The sequence below is a fragment of the Chelonoidis abingdonii genome, chromosome 2 (genome assembly GCF_003597395.2).
Source record: "Chelonoidis abingdonii isolate Lonesome George chromosome 2, CheloAbing_2.0, whole genome shotgun sequence".
NCBI lineage: Eukaryota > Metazoa > Chordata > Testudines > Testudinidae > Chelonoidis > Chelonoidis abingdonii.
Genome location: NC_133770.1, coordinates 14941250 through 14964438, shown reverse-complemented (window position 1 = coordinate 14964438; position 23189 = coordinate 14941250). Strand labels below are relative to the sequence as shown.

General features: G+C 43.5%; 1 protein-coding gene across 1 annotated transcript in view; it reads left to right on the top strand.

Moving 5' to 3' along the window:
* The first annotated feature begins 15360 nt into the window (after positions 1–15360).
* WDR48 (WD repeat domain 48) overlaps positions 15361–23189 on the top strand; it is a 48975-nt gene continuing 41146 nt past the window's right edge. Inside the window, exon 1 of the mRNA XM_032800860.2 lies at positions 15361–15441. Within this exon, the coding sequence (XP_032656751.1) occupies positions 15394–15441 (48 nt within the window). The 5' untranslated portion in view covers positions 15361–15393. The remainder of the gene's footprint in view (positions 15442–23189) is intronic.

The window sequence follows — 23189 nt, the reverse complement described above, 5'->3', positions numbered from 1 at the left end:
TTACCCCAGTTCCCTAAATGGCCCCCTCAAGGATTGAACTCACAACCCTGGGTTTAGCAGGCCAATGCTCAAACCACTGAGCTATCCATCCCCCACATAATTTCCCACCAGGAAACTGGTGAAGTTTCTCAAGGCTACCCAAGGAAGGGCGTGCTTGTGAATGGTGGCAGCCAGACCAGATTTAAGCTGGTAATTGAGCTTAGAGCTTCTCATGCAGGTCCCCCACATCTGTACCCTAAAGTTCAGAGTGGGGAAGGAATCTTGACACTCCATATCTCTCTTTTTTTAGCATTCTAATAAAACAACAGTCAGAGTAGCACTGTGCAATCCTCAGATGTAAGATGCTGTAGGAGAGCAAAATATCACTGTTACTATCTAGGTAGCAACAAACATAATGTGGAGAATCTGGGGATTTGACTTGCCGATACCTAACACTGGAACTTCAGTCCTGATGAAATTCTTTACACTCTGATCCTGTAGTAAGATGTGCATAGTCACACTCCCTCACGTGTGGAGCCTCAATGAAGTCCGTGGGACTTTGGGCAGGTACAAGGGTGTACATGCATGCATGTATCTTACTACAGGTTTGGGGTTTTAATCCTTTTAAAAACAATGAAAAATATAATTTTAATAAGTGTCTTGTTCATGGAGAAATTGCAGGAAAAATCATATATTCATACATTTCAAGGGCAGAAGAGACCATTCTGATCATCTAGTCCAATGGTCCCATAACTGTGGGGCATACCCCCCTGGGGAGCGAGAGGAAACATTTGGGGGGGCATGTGTCAGGGCCTGGGCCAGCCCCCATGGTGAGCGGGGAGGGAGTGCCCCCCAGCTGCAGCTCTACTCCACCCCCAGCCCAACTTCAACACCAGCCACAGCTTTGCTCTGGCCCTGGCCCTCCTCCAACACCAGCCTAGCTCTGCCTCTAACTCCAGCTCCTACTCCATCCCCAGTTCTGTCCGCAGCTCCACCTTCAGCACAAGCTCCTCTGTTGAGCCAACAGAGCTGTAATGGAGGGAGGACATGGTCAGAGTCTATTACTGATGGGAGGGTGCAATAGGAAAAGTTTGGGCACCACTGATTTAATCTGACCTCCTGTATAACACAAGCCAAGTAATTTCACCCAGCAATTCCTGCATCAAGACCATAACTCGTGTATGAGCTAGGGTACATATTTAAGAAAGACATCCAATCTTGATTTGGAGACTTCCGCAAGTCTTTTGGTAAGTTAGTCCAGTGGTTAATTAAATAAAATGTATACCTTATCTCTAGTCTGAATTTAACTAGCCTCATCTTCCAACCTTTGAATCTTGTTATGCCTTTCTCTGATGAAAGAGGCAGAGGAAGGAACAGAATTCAGGGTTGCATTCAATTGCCTTAACTATGAAACCATTCTTTCTCTTCCTGAAATCCCCTGCCTCAATCACTGCACACATTCCAGCTTCTATTACAAATGAGATACAGGTCCTACAGATAAGTGGCTAATTAGCTACCCAACCCTGATTCATCCCAGAACAGATCCATCGTCATAGGCGGCAGGTTTGCATAATTTTTGGTGGTGCCCAAAATGGTGGTGACCCCCACCCCCGGCTCCCGCCCTGTAAGCCGATATAAAATGAAGCTACATCGCGTTGGCACTACAAGATTACCAGGGTCAATTAAAAGTGGAAAGTCAGAAGCCGCACTTGCTTGCTTCAATATACAGTATTATATTTTGTTGCACCTGTTGTGACAAAGTGGGAATGTTCTTAATGTTTTCTCTGAATACTGTGTGGGTGCCTCAGTTTCCCCTGCAAGGTGGCAACTTGAAGGTGTTGGAGACAAAGAGATCAGGGTGGCCCATTGTCCAGAAGAGACACAAAGGCAGAGGAGAGAGTGTCAGTTTGGAGCTGCGGGAAATGGGGAGAGCCCAGAACTTGGGTCTAGGCCCACCCTCCAGATGGACCTAATGAGGGTCCTGTTTTCTCTACCTAAAGCTCTGTTTTAGACTGTGATCCTGTCATCTAATAAACCACCTGTTTTTACTGGCTGGCTTAGTCACATCTGACTGCAGAGTTGGGGTGCAGGGACTCTCGTTTCCCTAGGACCCACCTGTGCAGACTCGCTGCAGAAAGCGCACAGTGTGGAAGGGCATGCTGAATGGGTCTGACTTCAGGAAGGTGTAGCTTCTTGCCCTGGAGACAGTATGCTCAGAAGAGGAGGCTCCCCCCGGTCCTGACTGGCTTTGTGTGGGAGTAGTTCCAAGCATCCCTTTCACACCATTCACTTCCAGAAGTCCGCACAGGCACTGACACTCTCTCCTCTGGCCTTTGTCTCTTTCCAGGCATTAGGAGGCCACCTGATCTCTTTGTTCTCCAACACCTTCATGCGCACCTTGCAGGAGAGCGACCGACCATCAGTTGCCTGGAGACAGGGTTTCAGCCATTCTCTGTGCAGACAGCATCACACTGGCAGTCTAGGCTCTAACAATAATCACACACCCTAATCCCCCATCTAGATCTTGAGAAATGCATAGAGAAACCGAGGCACCCCACAGTATTCAGAGAAATATTAAGAACATTCCCATTTGTAACACTGTATACTTTAAAGGGTTAAATAATCAAGATTGTGCTAACCACAATGACTCCAAACTGACCACCAAATTTAAGTTGAACATTTTTCCCCTCAAGTGAGGGCTCGTAGGTGGGGCTGGGGATGAGGGGTTCACAGTGGCAGGAGGGGGCTCAGGGTTGGGGTGCTGGGGTGCAGGCTCTGGGGTGGGCAGGGCTGGGGATGGACTTGGGATGCAGCAGGCTACCCAGGGCTAAGGCCAGAGAGGACTCCCCCGCTTACTGCAGCAAGCAAGCCCAGGGAGGGACCCTCCTCTCCCCCTCCCGCCCCTGCAGCACACTCACTCTGCACCACGGTCCTGCACATGCTCCTAGAGACTCTCTCAGATCCAGAAAGCCCATTGCCTCCCCTATGGTGGTACCGGGGGGGGGGGGGTTTGCCATCAGGTGTCGCCTCCCTGCTGCTGCTCCTCACCATAGCCTCACTGGGGATGGGGATGAGACTACCCCTTGCCCAACATGGGGCAGGAGTGGGACTGCAGGGTGGTGGCTGGGATGGGGGTAGAGTGTTACAAAATTCACCCAAGCCCAGCTGCTCAGGTCTAGGAAGCTCCCCTCCTCCATCTCCCCTGTGGTGGGTGGGTGCTGGAAGCGGCGGAGGGGGGGGGGGGCTGTCATCCTCTTATGGTCCAGAACTAGAAGGAGATGCTCCATATTTGCCGAGGTTTAACAATAATTTGCTAATAGCAGAGGAATGGTGAAACTTAGGAATCCTGTGTCCTATTTCAGATTCCAAGGGCAATGTACTCTTAATAGTTACAGGTTCTTTTCCCTGTCTCTCCAAGTCTTGCCACTTCTATACCAGCTTCTTCACCTGTCCTTATCCCAGTCCATTATCCTCCCTCAGCTCCTCATCCCAGTTTCTTCTCCTTGAGTCCGCCCCTCTTTGCTTCACAGCCCAGTCCAGACCAGCCTCCCACAGAGTGTTTTCAGAGCTCACAACCTGGCCCACTTAAGGCAGATTTTCATGAAGATAGCAGAAAGACATATCCCTGATGCCAGCCTATGTGTTCCACCCTCTCACCAAATTTCAATTCTCTATTCCTACACTTGGAAGCACTACAGCTTCTCAACCAAATGGTTGTACAAAATTTTAACTGTGTATTTCCTTAATCTGTTTCTGAGAAATGATTGAACCATTTTCACTGAAATTCCCATAATGCACCCTGAGGGAGACAGCCTGCATGGAAAATTGAAGTCTAAATGGTTAAAGTTGGTCAAAGTTATAAGCAATTGAATACAGGTTCTTATAATGGAAAGTGTTGGGTTGACTAACAAGAGGCATTGCTACCTGTACCATTTATAATTCTAGTTTAATTTGTTTTTAAGTCTTTCTCTATTTTATTCACTTCAAAGTTGCAACCCACATCTAAATTCAAAAAATCACATTATCTAGTATAGTGTCTACATTCTGGATCAAAGATGACAGATGAGATTCATCCTAGTTGTTCACTTACTTAATTATGTTCAAATCCTCACACAGCTGTAATTCATAGAATCATAGAATATCAGGGTTGGAAGGGACCTCAGGAGGTCATCTAGTCCAACCCCCTGCTCAAAGCAGGACCAATCCCCAACTAAATCATCCAGGCAGGGCTTTGTCAAGCCTGACCTTAAAAACCTCTAAGGAAGGAAATTCCACCACCTCCTAGTACCCATTCCAGTGCTTCACACCCTCCTAGTGAAAAAGTTTTCCTAATATCCAACCTAAACCTTCCCCACTGCAACTGAGACCATTGCTCCTTGTTCTGTCATCTGCCACCCTGAGAACAGTCTAGATCCATCCTCTTTGGAACCCCCTTTCAGGTAGTTGAAAGCAGCTATCAAATCCCACCTCATTCTTCTCTTCTGCAGACTAAACAATCCAAGTTCCCTCAGCCTCACCTCATAAATCATGTACTCCAGCCCCCTAATCATTTTTGTTGCCCTTCGCTGGACTCTTCCAATTTTCCATATCTTCTTGTTAATGTGGGCCCAAGAAACTGAACACAGTACTCCAGATGAGGCCTCACCAATGTCGAATAGAGGGGAATGATCATGTCCCTTGATTTGCTGGCAATGCCCCTACATATACAGCCCAAAATGCCGTTAGCCATCTTGGCAACAAAGGCACACTGCCGACTCATATCCAGCTTCTCGTCCACTGTAACCCCTAATCCTCTTCTGCAGAACTGCTGCCTAGCCATTTGATCCCTAGTCTGTAGCAGTGCATGGGATTCTTTCATCCTAAGTGCAGGCCTCTGCACTTGTCCTTGTTGAACCTCATCAGATTTCTTTTGGCCCAATCCTCTAATTTGTCTAGGTCCCTCGGTATGCTATCCCTACCCTCCAGTGTTTCCACCACTCCTCCCAGTTTAGTGTCATCTGCAAACTTGCTGAGGATGCAGTCCACGCCATCCTCCAGATCATTAATGAAGATATTGAACAAAACTGGCCGCAGTTAGCATTTTTATTAACTTTTCAAATTAATGAAGTTATAGATTAAATAATTTCAACAATCAAAAAGACAACAGATCTAAAATATGTCACATAATAAAACCTGGGCTAGAAAAATAAATGTTTAGCCACAAAGATATTTTAAAACTGTATATTAGAAAATGGTTATCCATTTGATTAGATATATCAGTCAAAAGGCAATTAATTAACTTATTAACCAGCAATTAACTTGTTAATTCAGCATTTCTTAATCAAGATCTGATTCTGCCCTCATTGAATACAGAGAATTTGGAAATAAGCAGGACTGCAAGACTGGTCTCTCCCTATTCAATTAAGAGCTACTACTTGTCAAACTAATTTAACCCTCTGAAAAATTATTTAATGATTTGAGATGGGCCAATTTCCTGAAAAATGTGATAAGATAAATAATGCCTTTGAATATGAGGAAATGGAAATTCACTTTTTTTCTACAGCGAAGTAATGTTTAATTACCACATATGTTATTAAGATACATTTCAATACTATTCCTCTTATAACATTGTGTAATTAAGTTGAACTCTGAGAATTTTTGACTTTATTATTAAAATCTTAACTCTAAAAGGACATTTATTTTTATAAAAATGAATATGAACAGAAATGGTTTTCGTTTTTTAATTGTTTTTATTTATTTAAAATTAAAATAATTCACTTCTTCTGTGGGGACAGGTTGATTGATATTCTTCTCTTATGCCACTGTTTCTGAACAGATGGGCCATGAGAGACAAGAAAGGTATCAAGAGGCACTGAAAATTTTATCATCTAAAGCAAAGAAAATCTCACTCCCTCACAACCCTTCAAGATCAAGTATTCTCTGTCAAACTCTCAAAAGACACCCACAAATAAATTATATAGGCTTATCATTGATATACTTTTACTATTACTTTTATAGTAAAGGTAATGGGATCATGAATTTTTTTGTCTTCAGATAAGGAGTTGCCAGCCTAAAAGGACTGAGAAACAGAACCTTGGAGCAACAGCAATGGCCATCTATGAAGAATCTATATAATCCCCTGACATATGAAGACAATCAAGAGGAAAATTAATAACAAAACCCATGGAATGATGGAAGCTGGAGATGTTTTACATTATATCCTCAAGAAAAAGCATAGTTCTTATAGTAAATAAATACTTTCATTGTAAGAAAAAGTGTAAAAACTTCCAGGAAAATATGAAGATTGTCCTTCAAGACATAGAATGTTAGGAACCATTAGGAAACAGATAATAAAATAGAAAAATATCATGATGACACTATATAATCAATGGCATGTCCACACATTGAGTACTTGAGTTCTGTTCACCCTATATCAAAAAGATATATTAGAATTAGAAAAGGTACAGAGAAAGGCAACAAAAATGATTAGAGTATGGCACAGCTTTCATGAGCAGAGAGTAAAAAGAATGGGACTGTTCATCTTAAAAAAGAAAAAACTAAGGGGAAGGGGAGATGATAGAGGTCTAAAAAAACCCATGAATGGTGTGGAGAAAGTGAATAAGGAAGTGTTATTTATCCAGTCACATAACTAAAACCAGGGGTCACCCAATGAAATAACAGGAAGCAGGTTTATAACAAATATAAGGAAGTACTTCTTCAAACAAAATGCACAGCTAACCCGTGGAACTCATTGCCAGGGGATGTTGTGAAGGCCAAAAGTATAACTGGGTTAAAAAAATAATTAGATATGTTCATGGAGGTCCCTCAGTGGCTATTAGCCAAGATGATGAGGGACACAAACCCATGCTCCAGGTGTCTCTAAATCTCTGACTCCTGGAAACTTGGACTGGACAACAGGATGGATCATTCAATAATTGCCCTGTACTGTTCATTCTCTCTGAAGCTTCTGGAACCAGTTACTGTCAGAAGACAGGACATTGGGATAGATGGATCATTGGTCTGACCTAGTCTGGCCATTCTTATGTGAAGGAGTTTAATTTAATTAATAAAAGAATCAGTTGGTGACCAGGGATGGTATAAAGGATTACTTCATTTTATCGGAGGATACTACAAAAATTTAGACCCACAAAAACTTTTCAATGTTTTTTAAAAACACAGGATAACGGGAAATGACTTATAAGAACAGAGTGAACTCATTATGCTACAAAAAGGAATCTTCAACTTTTTAATGGACTAATCCATGCTGAAAAGTAACGAGGCAATTTGCTCAATATCTACTTAAGTAGAAGACTCTGAGGTACCTGATTCTTTCCTACTCTGGGATTTGAAAAAAACATATTGCATGGGTGAAAGCATCTGTGATACTTTGATATCTACAGTAGATGCTCATTAATAGCAATATATTGGTGCCCTTTTGCTATGTTGCTCCTAAGCAGCTGTTGCTGTTACGGGAAGTATCGACAATTGGCAGTAGGGAATGTGTTCCCAGGGGAAATGTTGCTCCTAAGTTGCAGATGCTCTTACGAGGTGCTGCTGCAAAAAAACATCTACTATACTGTTAGGTTGGAGTCAATATATAATTGGACTCTGATAAAAGCAATGTCTTAATTTATTTCTTGGAAAACATCAAATACATTACACAGAATGAAAATGCTGAACATTTGTTTAGTCAATTACCTTAAGGTTGTGTGCTTCCCTCTGCTAACACAGGATGAGCAGAGCCAACCTGCTTAAAGCTAGTTGAGGTTACAGAGTTATGGAATGGGTTGGAAGGAGATTTGATCAGGGAGGTTCTCTCTGAAGAAGCATGACTTGTCCTCTAACTGTCATAAAAGCACAACACACTCAGGAATGCTAGAAACAGACTGATTTTTATTTACTGGGCCCAGTCACATGATCTAGGTCAGAATTACTAAAGGATATACCCTTGTCACATAGGAGTGGTAAGTACCCACCCTATCCCGTCATTCACTTTCCCCCACTCCATTCACGAACTCTCATTCACTCTCTATATCATTTTTTCTTACCCTCATTCCATCACCATCACCCTTCTCTCTGCCCTTTTACCTCTTTGCAGTTTCCTCTTCCAAATTAGGCAGTGTCTGACTGAAGTTTCAATAAGCATGCCTTATCAAAAAATTCTGTGTGAATAAGGGAAGAGTTTTAAAAACTTATCTTTTACTTTTTGCTGTGGCTGTAAATCCAATAATACATCTGTCTGTTTTATCTGTAGCTGCTGCTGTTGTGGCCTTTGGGGATGTCCCTCCACACCAGCAGAACACCTGAACCTGAGGAGGAGGAGAAAGAATAGGACTAGGGAGGATATGTTTAGCGAGATCCTGCAAGTCAGTTTTGCATTGGACTGTGAACAAAGGGCCTGGCTGGCCAAAAAGGCATATGGCCTGGAGAGGAACAGAGACAACACCAAAAAATTAAGACCCAGGAATCCCACAGGAAAAGAAGTGGGAGTTGCACCAGGACATAATGAGGCTTTTTAGGCAGCAAACACTAATACTGGAGAGTTTAGTTGACCTACAGGTACAACAATCATGAACTTATCACCCTTTACAATCCCTGGAGAACTCCATGATTGCAGCTCCCTGAACCCCCTTGATATTCCATGTGATATCATGGACCACACTCCCTACTTCTCCACGCCTGAGAATACTACGGACAACCACAGTTTCACACACCCCAACCATGCCTCTCACAGTGTAAGTGTAGCCAAAATGAACTCCATTTGTGCACTGGAATGGGCAAAAATGTTTTCTGCCTCTTTAATTTTAAAGTTCCATTCTGTTAATTTATATTAGAAACTTCTATTGTATTATTCTTTTTTATTTGTACATTTTGTTGTTTTTCCACTCCTTTTATCACTAATTTTTTAAAAATAAATCAATCTTTATTAGTTCACCACAAATATTGCAGAATGTATAAAAGTACTAAAAGCACCCAATACTTGTAAGTGTATAGCATCACAGAACACATAGGTTCAAGAAAACACCCTCTCATGTGCAAAAGTTCAGCAAGCACTGCATAATTCATAGGTTCAGTGACAGACTTGATGTAATAATTATAAATGTACAGCAGACTCCAAATAATTCATAGGTTTATTAAAAGACAGAGTATTCTATGTATAAATGTACAACAAGCACTACACAATTCCTACCAGCCCACAGCCTTCAGGTCCACAGAACAGTCAAGCATAGTACATTAGTGCAACTGACCATTAAAGGGCTCTTTCAAAGCCTCCCACAACTGACTCTTGTAAAGGCCCTTGTGTCTGGCGCTTCAAACTCAGCAGACAGCCACTCCACCGCTGCCTTTCAGTCTGGCAGCAACTTTTTTCATTTTCCCTTACAGATATTATGAATGACACAACAGGAAGTTATAACTACTGAGATATTTTTCTCACTGAGAGCCAATCTTTTGAGTAAACACCACCAGCATCCCTTCAATCTACACATCTTTTGTGCACCTCTTGAGTCAGTAGCTGAATCTTTTCTTGGTGCTGTCAAGGTGGCCAGTGTATGGCTTCATGACGTTAGGAAGCAAGAGGCAGGGTGGGTCACCTAGGATCACTATTGACATTTCAATATTTACTCCTGGGGGAATTGTGCGCCACTGCGCACGCATAATTCATGCGCCACACATATTTTTCTTTCCACAGAAAATTTGTCAAAAGTTGCTGCAGTTCTGCCTTTTGACCACTAGAGGATGCTGTGGTGCTGGAACAAAGCAGCTGCTCCCCACCAGCCCCAATTACCATAGGGAAGAGAAAGAACCTTCAGTGCTTTCATCAAAGAGCCTGTCGAGCCAGGTCAGAAGACAGGGGACATGGGGCTGCAGCGAGGTCACAGACTGGGGTTCATAAGGGCTACTGAAGGACAGATTGGGGCAGGGGTGGAATGGGAGTGGAGGTGCAGGGCCACAGTGGGGAGGGAGGTGCAGGCTACATGGCAACAGAGGAGGGGGTGTAGGGACACCTGGAGATGAGGGGAAGGGTCTGGCTGAGAGGGTGCAGGGCTACAGGGGGACGGGGTGCAGGGGCACATGTGGAAAAGGGGATGGCTGAGTAGGGGCACAGAGACACATGGGGTAGGGGGGAGGGATGAAGGGACACAAGGGGATGGGGGGGATGGGTGTCTGAATCAGGGTGGGAGAGACTAGGGGTGAGCCAGCATCTGCATGGGGGAAGCTCCCTAACAATCCCTCCCCAGCCCCCTCAAAAAAACTGTTCCATACTTTTCCCACCCATACCCAACAACCCTCCTAGTTCACACCTAGGCTCCTTCCCAGGAATTACTTCCCTCTCTTTCAGCTCCTCTGTTACCCTTAACTCCCCCATGCCTTTGCACTGGTTCTGAGAGGTACAGAAAATACAGTTCTGTATTGTAGTTTAAATGAACTATTACTCAGAGTTCTGTATTAATATGCCTAGTAAGGAATCTATTTGCCAAAAAACATTTCTTTAATCTTTTTTGTTGCCTGTATTGTTACAGACATACTTGCTGACAGATATTTTGGAGTCAATTACCAAAATAATTGAAACTGGTGTGATTATATTGTGTTATTTTGACAAATATAATATGCAACATTTAAAAATATTGTTTGCAGAATTTTCAACTTTTAGGTGCAAAATTCCCCCAGGAGTAAATATTGCCAATGTTAATCTGCAGTCAGGAAAGAATCTCACTGCTTGATGCTTTCTGAACAGTCCTGTTGTCTTAAAGATGTAAGTGTTATGCACTTTCCCTGATCAGTTCACACTGATATTGGTGAAACATCCCTAGTGATCCACCAACGCTTTTATAACCATAGAAAAGCAGCCCTTTCTGTTGATGTATTCTGTGGCCAGGTAGTCTGGTGCCAAAATAGGGATATATATGCTGTCTATCCCCCCACTGCAGTTAGGGAAATCCATTAATGCAATTCCATCCACCAGGTCCTGCACACTGCTGAGAGACACTTATCATACAGGAAGATCTGGATGACCATGTAAGCGGGAGTTTTAGTAATAGGATGAAATTTAATAGTGAAAAGTGCAAGGTCTTGCATTTAGGGATTAATAACAAAAAAAATTGTTATAAGCTGGGGACGCATCAGTTGGAAGTAGCAGAGGAGAAGGACTTTGGAGTATTGGTTGATCATAGGATGACTATGAGACTCCAATGTGATATGGCCATGAAAAAAGCTAATGCGGTCTTGGGATGCATCAGGCAAGGCATTTCCAGTAGAGATAAGAGGTGTTAGTTCCGTTATACAAGGCACTGGTGAGATCTCATCTGGAATACTGTGTGAAGTTCTGGTCTCCCATGTTTAAGAAGGATGAATTCAGACTGGAACAGGTACAGAGAAGGGCTACTAGGATGATCCGAGGAATGGAAAACCTGTTTAATGAAAGGAGACTCAAAGAGCTTGGCTTCTTTAGCCTAACCAAAAGAAGGCCGAGGGGAGATATATTGCTATCTATAAATATATCAGAGGAATAATATCAGGAAGGGAAAGAAATTATTTAAGCTCAGTACCAATGTGAGCACAGACCAAATGGATATAAACTGGCTATCAGGAAGTTTAGACGTGAATAGATGAAGGTTTCTACCATCAAGGAGTGAAATTCTGGAACAGTTTTCCAAGAGGAGCAGTGGGGACGAAAGACATATCTGGCTTCACAGACTAAGCTTGGTAAGTTTATGGAGGGACGGTAAGATGGATAGCCTAATTCTGGCAATTAATTGATCTTGACTATGCTCAGCAGATATGCCCAATGCCTGTGATGGGATGTTAGATGTGGTGGATCTGAAGTACTACAGAGAATTCTTTCCTGGGTGTCTGGCTGGTGAGTCTTCCCCACATGCTCAGGGTTTAGCTGATTGCCATATTTGGGGTCAGGAAGGAATTTCCTCCAGGGCAACTAGCAGAGGCCCTGGGGGTTCTGCAGCATGAGGCCCAGTTCACTTGCTGGAGGATTCTCTGCAACTTTAAGTCTTTAAGCCACAATTTGAGGATTGCAATAGGTTAGGGTTTGATACAGAGTGGCTGGGTGAGTTATGTGGCCTGCGTTGTGCAGGAGGGTCAGACTAATGATCATAATGGTCCCGTCTGACCTTAAAGTCTATGATTCTATGAACCACCCTGTGCAACGAGACTCTTGTTAATGGCCCTACTCACTTACATGACAATGACCCCACTGTGGATTTGCCAACTGCAAATGATTTCCTCTGATGAGTACAATCCAGACTGCAAGCTTCTAGATGCAATGCACTCACTTCTCAACTCAGTGCGCTCTCATTCTTGGTGTCCCTGCACCAGATGGCTAGAGCCAGCTCGGAACACAGATGCAGAATGTGATCTTTCACATCTGAAAATTCTGCAGCCACTACTCATCATCCCAACTTGCTTACGACTGTTATCAACCAGTCAGTGCTCATTTCTCCAGCCCAATAGCAATGCTTCCCACCATTCTCCAGCACCCAAACAACCTTGAATTGGATTCACTGTTTCACAATCTATCCTTCAAGGAACTTGTCTTGTCCCCCATTTTGCCGTTCTTCTTGCAGGTCTGCAAATACAGGAGAATTTTCATCCTGTATTTGCAACAGTTATGTAATTAGTGGCTCCATTGCTTATGGCAGAAAGTGAGATGATGGCCCCAGGGCACTTGGGGGGTGGGGGGGGCCTTGGCTTAGGGCACTGTGATGAGGCTGAGGCCTGGTTCTACACGACGCGTTTATAAACATGATTTTAGCAGCGTTAAACCGTTTAATGCGCCCCCCACGTCTACACACACTGGAGCCTTATACTTATTGATATAAAGGGCTGCTTTAAATCGTTTTCTGTTACTCTCCCAACGGAGCGAGTAGTGCTAAATCCGGTATTACCATATCGGATTAGGGTTAGTTGTGGCCGCAAATTTACGGTATTTGGCCTCCGGGCGGTATCCCACAGTGACCACTGTGACCAACTTCTGGACAGCAATCTGAACCGGATGCAGTGGACCAGGTAACAGGAAAAGCCTTGCGGAACTTCTTGAATTACAGTTTCCTGGTTGCAGCCGTGGAGCTCTGATCAGCAGGGTCTGGCGATTGCAAGTTCCCCCCAAATTCCAATAAGACTCCAGCATGGACCGTACGGGAGATACTGGATCTGATCGCTGTATGAGGAGACAAATCTGTTCTATCAGAGCTTCCGTTCAGAAGACAAAATGCCAAAGTTTTGAAAAATCTCCAGGCTACACATGCTGCGTGACACGCGTAACGGGAAAGCCAAGAATCAAATGGCACGCTCATGGAGGGCAGGGATGGGGGATATGAGGACTCCAGCTATCCCACAGTCCACAGCAGTGCTCCGAAAAGTTATTTGCATTCTTGATTGAGCTTCCTAGTGCCTGTCAGGTTCAACACACAGTTGTCCGGCGTGGTTCAGGTAAGCCTCATCAATACTCCCTCCACCACCACGCTTGAAAGAAAGGGAAAGAAATCGTTTCTTTGACTTTTTCAATTTGTCACTCTAATGTCTACTGAATGCTGGTGGTAAGACGTGCATGTACAGCAGTGAGAAGAGCAGTATCCGCTTTTTCCCGTTCTGCTGGCAGACTGGTACAATATGACTGCTACCGTGTCACCATCAGCCCGTGAGTGCTCCTGGCTGGCCTCAGGTGAGGTCTGGCGGGGGCGGCTGGCTAAAAATAGGAATGATTCCTGGTATTCCTAGTATGGTACGAATGGCCTGGTAACTGTCCTCATCATAGCAATTTGGGGGCTGAGCTCCTATCAGCGGCCTCCCTTTCCTGTGTAAAGAAAAGATTCTGTACTGCCTGGAACTATCATAGCAGTGGAATGCTGGCTGCCTCTCCCCCGCACCGACTTAATGTCTGCCTGGATGTATACAGCGGCTGAGGCTTGCCTCCCCCTCATTTTATCTCACTAACAAGTCCACTGTTTCTTATTCCTGCATTCTTTTAACTTATGACACAAATGCGCGGCACACTGCCATGATAGCCCAGAAGTTGTGGAGGAGGAACAACGGGGTTCAGGGATGATATGCACAGATAGCAATGTCTGACAAACCAGAAGGGCAAACACTCAACTGCGATGGCTGAGCTCATCATTTCTGTGGGACTCTGCACACGGAGCAGCTGTGCTCTCTGACTACACTGCGTTCTCTCAGTCAACACTTGCCATTATCTAAGGCAGGACGACTCTATTGTTCTAGAAACATAACAGGATGAGATTGACTTGGGGAGTCATTCCTATTTGCCTTTTGCACCCCCGGCCGATCTCCAGCCGGCCAGGACATCCACACGTATGCAGGCAGACAGTACAGAACGACAGAATAACTATCATCTTTATTGCCAAGTTGCACAATGAGCACGCCCGGTATCAGATAACAACTAGGATAACACGTCTCTGCTATCATGGCCAAAAGCAATGGAATGCTGCTGTGTAGCGCTGCGTATTGCCTCTGTCGAGCGCATCAGGATAGACATACGGTGACAGTAAGAAAAAAAGCTGAACGGTCCGATGGTATTGTCGTGCTATGGCATTCTGTCAGTGCAATCCAGGGAAAGGGCACAGAAATGATTGGTCTGCCGTTGTTTTCCCAGAGGAAGGAATGAGTGATGACATTTACCCAGAACCACCCACAACAATGATTTATGCCCCATCAGGCACTGGGATCTCAACCCAGAATTCCAAGGGGCGGGGGAGACTGTGGGAACTATGGGATAGCTATGGAATAGCTACCCACAGTGCAGTGCTCTGGAAATCGACTCTAGCCTCGCACCATGGCCACACACCGCCAAATTAATGTGCTTAGTGTGGCTGCGTGCACTCGACTTTATACAATCTGTTTTAAAAAACCGGTTCATGTAAAATGGGACTAATCCCATAGTGTAGACATACCCTGAGAAGAGGAGGTGATGCAACCGCAGAGCACCAGAGCAGGAGGCAGAGCACGGTGCCTTGAAGTGGGAGACTGGCACGGTGCCTTGGAGCATGAGGACAGGAAGCAGGGCATGAAGCCTCAGAGCACCGGGGCGGGAGACAGGGCACGGGACATGGCCTCAGGGCATTGCAATGGGCTGGGGAAGGCATGAGGCTCGGGGCCTCAGGGGGCCGTAACCGGGCGGCGGGAGGGGACGCGGCCTTAGGGCACCGTGACCGAGTGGGTTGGGGCGGGGGAAAGCACAGCGACGGGGCGAGTATCTCCTCAGCCCCATGGTTAGGAGCCGGGCGGCCTTACGCCCCCATCTGCTAGGCGGAGACTCCTCCCTGGGGCGCGCGCAGGACTCCAGGCTTCCCGCCGCTCTCCCTTAGCGACCCAGCGGCCCCACGCGGGTGTAGCGGCCAGGGGACGGGACTTCCGGGCCGGGTCGACCTCTTCGGAAATGACGTTAGAGTGTCAACATGCAAGATGGCGGCGCATCACCGACAGAACGCGGCCGGGCGCCGGAAAGTGCAGGTGAGAGGTCGGCCCGGTTTCCCGCCAGAGCGGCGTTGTGGGGTGAATGAGGGGCCTGCGGAAGGGGGAGCGCGGCCCGAGAGCGCGCGAGCACCCGGGATGGGCGGGGAGCCGTTGGGGAAGGCGCAGGGCTGCGGGCGCCGGAGGCGGTTTGATGATTGGGGCTGGTGGGGAGCCGTTGGAGAAGGCGCAGGGCTGTGGGCGTTGGAAGCCGCTTAGGGGGTTGGGGCGGTTGGGTCGTTGGAGAAGGAGTAGGGCTGCGGACACCAGAGGCGCTTTGGGGGGGTTGGGGCGGCGTGTGTGGGAGGAGCAAAGGCGGGCGGGGCGAGGAGGGGAAGCGGTGGGTCTGCTCCCCTCTTGCCCTAGGTGTCTCCTGGGGAAGCTGGTGTTGTACCTGGGGAGGGACGGGGCGAGCAAGGCTGCTGAGAAGAGGGAGAGAGAAGCTGGTAGAGACCCTCCCCAGCCTCGCCCACGGCCGCTCGGTCCCCGTCGGTGCTAGACATAAAATAATTAAGAAATAAAATGGAGCTAAAATATATTGCAGGCACTTGTTACTGACGGTCTGCCCTTTGCTCTCACCGTCTGGGGATCTGACGCAGAGGGTGGGGGTGTTTCCTTAGGGGAAACGTGCGTCTGGCATAACTGTGTCAGATGCTCCATATTGAAGAGGCAGAAGTACTTGTTCAGCTTTAATTGCTGTCTTTTCATACTGTTTTTAAAATGAGAATATGCCTCAGCCATCCCGTTGGGTCTACACTTTGTTTCAACCTGGTGTGTTTGGGGCATACAAAGTATCTTTCAGAGAAAGAGGAAGAGGAATTTGTGTGTGTGTGAGAGAGAGATCAAGTAATGGTTTGATGATCTTCCCGAGGATTGGATCCTCTTACTGAAATACATGCAAAAGCAAATACTCTTAAACAGGGAAAGTAGAACACCATGAATAATTATGCTTCTCCATTTTGTTTGCTCTAGTAGAAACATTCTTAATTTCATTTGAATTAGAAGTGTCCATACAGAGGAGTCTGGATGGTTTAGGGGATTGTTGATCTAGAGAGCTGTCTGTAGTAGGTGGTCAGTTCAAATCTAGCCTAGGTCTATCCAAAGTGACCAAAAGTTACCACTGGATGATACTGGAAGTGTCAGTTCAGGTCCTACTGCATAGGTGTTCATCTTACAGAAACCACCATGACAATTTACACCTTCATGTAGACTATAGACAGTCTATGGAAATAGAACTACTTTCATCCTCCTATGAAGTGGGTTATTTTTCCAGGTCAGGGCATAATTAGGATAGGCAACCCCAAGGGTTCAAAAATCATGAGTGAAGTCCAAAAAATCGTGATCAGAGATAAAAAGAACACTATATATATACTAATACATTTGCTAAACTTTTTTTTTTTAACAACCAAGAGGGGTAGAAACTTCACTTTAAATTTTCTAAAACTGCGATTTTTTTTTTCCATGCAACTCCATGATTCTAGGAACCGCAGCTTTAAAAAAAACAACAAATATTGTGAGACTTACAATAAAATCATGAGCTGATAACAGCTTGTAAGCGCACAGCTGAGAAAGTAAGAGTCCTGTGGCACCTTATAGACTAACAGATAGCAGAGGTGAGGAAGTGTTACTAGGGAAGTTTGCAATTCTATTACTATAGTTGTACCTATTCTGTAGATAAACAGAGAACCTTCCAGGGCTGTCAATTGGTGTGCCTTACATGAGCATAAATTCAAAGCTAAGGGCTTGTCTATAGTAGGAGAGTTTTGAAGGTATAATTGTACCAGAGTAACTGAATCAGTAAAACCCTCCTAATTTGGATGCAGTTACACCAGTTTAGTTTATATCTGTTTCTCGAACTTGCAAAGTTATAGTGGTATACGCACAGTTATATCAATATAACTATGTACACAATAGGGGTTAGTCTACGCTTCAGAGGCTTGCCTGGGATAGCTGTATCAGCAATGCCCAATTGTGAAAACAGTGTTTACCAACAAAAGTATTGTTTTGCTATTATAGTTAAACCACCTTCTCTGAATGACAAAAATGACTCTCTTGCCTGTACACTTGGGGAATGGAGGTTGTTCATAACTCTGAACAAAACATTATGGTGGTTCTTTCAAAGGTTTACAACTGAACACTGACTTAATACAACTTTGAAGCTTTACGATGCAGAAGAAATATGCTGCTTTCCCCCTACACAGTACTGTACTGCATTTGCTTTTTTGTCATCTCTGCTGCTGCCTGATTGCATATTTCTGGTTCAAAATGAGATGTGTGATTGACTGGTTAGTTCGTAACTCTGGTGTTCATAATTCTGAGGTTCTACTGTATAAGCTGCATCAACACAGGGGTTGAGATGGATAGCTATGTTGTCTAGGTGAGTGATTTGGGTTTTGCTGGCAAAACTTTTTATTGTACAGCTTGTCTAGGTCTTATACTGAAATAGGTATGTTGGTTTTAAAACCAACCAAACAAAAAGGCCCTCATCCTTAACAAATAGCTATATCAGTGTTACCTTTTAAGTGTAGACCAGGCATAAAATAAAAATGTCCAAATCAGAGCTCTTTGTTCCTCTTAAGCTGCAGCAGAAAGGCTGCTTGAATAGGGATGATGTAATGTGGGAGCTATTTGAAATTAGTGGAATATATTAAAACATTTACATTTAGAAAATATTTTCAGCTAATGATTGCTACTGAAAAAGATAAATAAAATGAAGTTTGCTTTTAATAACTGAAGATTTAATAAAGGTTGGCAAATAAGACATGTAATTCTTGTGATACCTTGTGGCTTGTCTATACTAGAGGTGTTTTTACATCTGGTTAATTGATTGCCAGTTAACTCAAGGTAGCTAATATATTTGTAAAGCTTAATGTGTATACTGGTGTCCATGGTTAAATTGGCAGTCAATAACTCATAGTAAAAATTCTGGTGTAGACATACCCTTAGTGAAGAAACCCTATTAAGGAAAAAATCTTTCTGGGATACCCACTAACTACTAGGGAAAGAATGTTCTTTCCTGATAAACGGCAGTCTGTCTGGTTGAGTAATTCCGCTTCCTCAAGTTAATTAAAATTTACTGTTGACAAAATTCCTAGTTGCTAAATGTCATGAAATCCTCCAGTGACTGTGAAAGGTAATTTTTAAATCATCCACCCTAGCATGTGAACTCAAGTGTTTTCTTTGCTTTTTCAGGAACAAAGAATGCCTTGTATAAGAGTTTTGATCCCCACCTTATTCTCCTCTACCATAGCCTTGTACTTGAATTGTCACTCAAAGTAGAGTTACAGGGTGGGGGCACCACTCATCCATTAGAAAAATATCTGCATTAAGCTGTGTTTTGCAACATGCTTTAAAGGTGGCAAAACTCTCTCTCAGCTGAACTTGAGAAGAATCAGTTTCCACAGGCTCCCCTACAAAGAACTCTCTGTGTGACTGCATAAAAATCTTCTCTAGGCTTTGTCAGTCAAAATACTCGTGGTAAATATAGCTTTAGAGCTAAGGGACACAGGTGGCCACTGAGATAGCTAGACCCTATCCATTTAACACACTGAAGAATACCATATAAGTTCTTTAGGACAGAGATTATCTTTTGCTGTTATGTTATGTGTTTTCACAGTGCCTAGCCCAGTGGAGTCCTGATCTGTGACTGTGGCTCCTGAGTACTACTGCAATACTAATGATAAAAGATCCTTGTCATTATATTGTTTTTCAGACGTGGAATTGAATAAGCAAACCAGTGCAAAGCATGAAGCATTGGTGTGCTATCAGTTTTTCCTGGTTGGCAGATGGGCCACGGCATGGTATACCATATGTAACTTCTAGGTGACCTTCATGGTCAGCCCTAAATATAGGACACTGCAGAAATCTAGCCAAGAGGTGGGAAAGGCATAAATCACTGTGACTAAGTGTTGAAAGGACTAACTGTGGTGGTAAACTTTTAAACCGCAAAGTACAGTCTATTACATGAGTATTATGTATCACGGCGTATTCAATGGCATTCCAACCAGGAAAATACTTTCATCACTTCTTTTTATTTACCAGAATTAGGGTTACAGCAAAGTTATGTTTGTGTTACTAACAGCCATCCTCTGGTTGTGTTATAAGAGGTTTAAATGCATTTGTATGCTGTTCCCTTATCTTACTACACAAACTTGTCATTTCTTTTTGTGTAAGTCACTGGGATTTTTTTTTCTATTGATCCACTTTGAGTTCAGTTTGAGCCTTTTTTTGTTACACATGGGTGTGTCCAACACCTGTTGGATCTTCTTCTCCGGTATAGATTCAGACAAGCCACTCTTCTGTGTTGTCACTCTTTGGCATGTGAATGTGTAATTCATGTTTTCTGGCTTACAGCCCCCATGTGATGTCCAGCAAATAGGTTTTGATGCAAACGTCTTGTGGGATCACTAATTTTTCTCTAGCAGAATCTTCTGCATGTGTCTTGACATGTTACTTTCTTGTTTCATACATGTTCGTCCTTTCCTTAGTGTTTCCCAAACTGTCCTCTGTGAAGCACTTTCTTGTGATCTGCAGGAGCTGGCTTGTCACATGACACTGATTCTTTGCATTGAAAGAAGTTAGAAATGCATGAATTATTTTTCATGTAAGCAGTTAATGTAGTTGCCAAACGGATGTTATTAGGTCGTGGCTGTGAATAAAAAAAGAAGTGTCTGACCTTTTCTCCATTAAGAAACGGTTCATGCTCTTTGAATGCCTGCCTTACCTAGTTGTCCTAATACTAGGAGCAGTGTTTGCCTGATATATTTCTAATGTTAGAGGATCCTTAGTAAACCTATCCAACACACACACACACATTTTCTTTCTTTCCCCCCGTCATCCCTCCCCCCCAATCACCCATATCCTCTTAACAAGATCTCTTCAACAGTGATCATTTAATACAAGTAACAGTAGGAGGAATACAAGAAGCATTTGCTTTATCTCCAGGAATATTATTATTGTAATTTAAAATGGATTATGACAGTTTTTTTATGAGAGGCAGGTCATTCTTCAGAGGATAATTTTTTTTCCTAAGCTTAAAATATACTAGTCAGGAATAGTTTTCTTTTTAAAGAGGGGAGATCTTACTACAGAGGTATTGTAAAAGTTGTAAGGATTTCTTAGGTAAGACAAGAATGTCTGTTTGAAATTCTACCTTCTGATGGTATCTGAAGAGCATGTGACCTATCATAAGCTCTCTTGAGCCTTGTCAACAGCAGCAAAATTACTTCTTGCTGACAGTAGGCTTCAGCAACATGCATCTTTGTTGTTGCTGACAAGACTTTGCTGGCTGTCTCTGTTTTAAAAAAAAATTCAGATAGTTCTTGCTCTGAAAACATTTCATTTACCTGTTAAGTTCACATGATACTACAGTCCCTTTTTTCCACTTTGACACTTGTGGGAGGAAAGTAATCGTGTGATTAAGCCCTGAAGTGATAGTCAGGTGATGAAAATTCTGTTCATTGGTCTTCTGGATTTTCTATGTAAGCACAAACAAGTGAGTTGTCCTCTTCACCTCTGTTTCACCCGCTGGAAAATGAGGATAACACCCCCCTCACCCCAGTTTCCCCAGGTATAATTATATTAGCAAACCTCTTCTAGTACAGACCTGTCTTCAGTATGCTACGTTCATGTCCTAAGAATGGCCACACTGTGGGCTTGGCTACACTAGAAATTTCAAAGCGCTAAATGTGTGTAGTCAGAGCAGCAGCGCTGGGAGAGAGGTCTCCTAGCGCTGCACGTAAACCACATCCTTTATGCGCCCTGATTACACTGACACTTTACAGCACTGCATCTTGCAGTGGTCAGGGGGGTGTTTTTTCACACCCCTGAGCGCAAAAGTTGCAGCGCTGTAAAGTGCCAATGTAGCCAAGGCCTGAGTTAGACCAGTGGTGAATCTAGCCCAGTATCCTGTCCTCTGGCAATGGCCTGTGCCAGATGCTGCAGAGGGAATGAACAGATCAGAGCAATTATCAAGTGATCCATTCTCTGTCGTCCAGTCCCAGGATCTGACAGTCAGAAGCTTTGCCGTTTTGGCTAATAGTCATTGATGTATCTATTCTCCATGAACATATCTATTTTTTTTTCTTTTATGAATCCAGTTGTAGTTTTGGCCTTCACTGCATCCCCTGGCAATGAATTTCATAGGTTGACTGTGCTGTTGTGTGAAGAAATACTTCCTTTTGTTTGTTTTAAATCTGCTGCCTATTAATTTAATTGGGTGACCGCTGATTCTCGTGTTATTTGAAGGGGTAAATAACACTTCCTTATTCACTTTCTGCATACCATTCATGATTTTATAGATGGCTATCATATCTCCCTTTAATCATCTCTTTTCCAAGCTGAAGAGTCCCAGTCTTTTAAATCTCTCCTCATACGGAAGCTGTTCCATACTCCCGTCATTTTTGTTGCACTTCTGTACCTTTTCCAATTTTAATACATCTTTTTGAGATGGTGTAACCAGAATTGCCTGCAGTATTCAAGATGTGGGTGTACCACGCGTTTATGTAATGGCATTATGATATTTTTTGTCATCTTATCTATCCCTTTCCTAATGGTACCTAGCAGTCCATTCACGTTTTTTGACAGCCACCGCACATTGAGCAGATGTTTTTGGAGAACTATCCAAAAAGACAGCATTCAAGAGACTGTGGAAACAGCTAATTTAGATCCTGTCGTTTTGTACATATACTTGGGATTAGGTTTTCCAATGTTCATTACTTGGCATTTTTCAACAGTGAATTTTGTCTTCCATTTTGTTACAGTGCTGGGTGGCTGGCTAAGATCCCTTTGTAACTCTTTGCAGTTAGCTTTGAACTTAACCATCTTGAGTAATCTTATATTTTCTGCAAACTTTGCCACCTCACAGCTTACCCCTTTTTCCAGATAATTTTTATAAATGTGTTGAATGCTACAAGTCCCAGTACAGATCTTTGAGGGACCTCACTGTTTACCTCTTTCCACTGTGAAAACTGACCATTTATTCCTACCATTTGTTTTCTCTTAATCAGTTAACTGATCCATGAGAGGACCTTCCCTCTTATATCATGACTGCTTATTTTGCTTAAAAGCCTTTTGAGAGGGACCTCGTCTAAAGTTTGTCTACAGTCTACACATGACTTGCCAGAGTTTGTTCCTTTCTATTTTACTCATTAGGATTTGACTTCCAGTTTTTAAAGGATGTTTTTTTTCTCTAACTGCCTCTATTACTGTGTTTAGCTATGGTGGCATTTGGAGGGAGGGGATCCTCTTACTGTTTTTTGGTTTTTTATTTGGGGTATACATATAGTTTGAGCCTCTATTATGGTGTTTTTTAAAAGTTTCCATGCAGCTTGAAGGCATTTCACTATTATGACTGTTCCTTTTAATTTCCACTTTTGTGTAGTTCCCCATTTTGAAGTTAAAGGCTACTGTGGTGGTACGGGGTTGGTATTTTTCTCCCTACAAGGTTGTTAAATTTAATTACATTATTATTGCTATTACCAAGTGGTTCAGCTGTATTCACCTTTTAAACGAGATCTGTGCGCCACTTAGGACTAAATCAAGAATTGCCTCTTCCCTTGTGGGTTCCAGGACTACTGCTCCAAGAAGTAGTTATTAATGGTGTCTTAAAATTTTTATCTCTGCCTCCCATCCTGAGGTGACAAGTACCCAGTCAATATGGGGAAAGTTGAAATCACTCATTATTGTTGAGTCTTCTGTTTTTGTAGCCTTTCTAATCTCCCTGAGTATTTCAAAATCACTATCGTTTT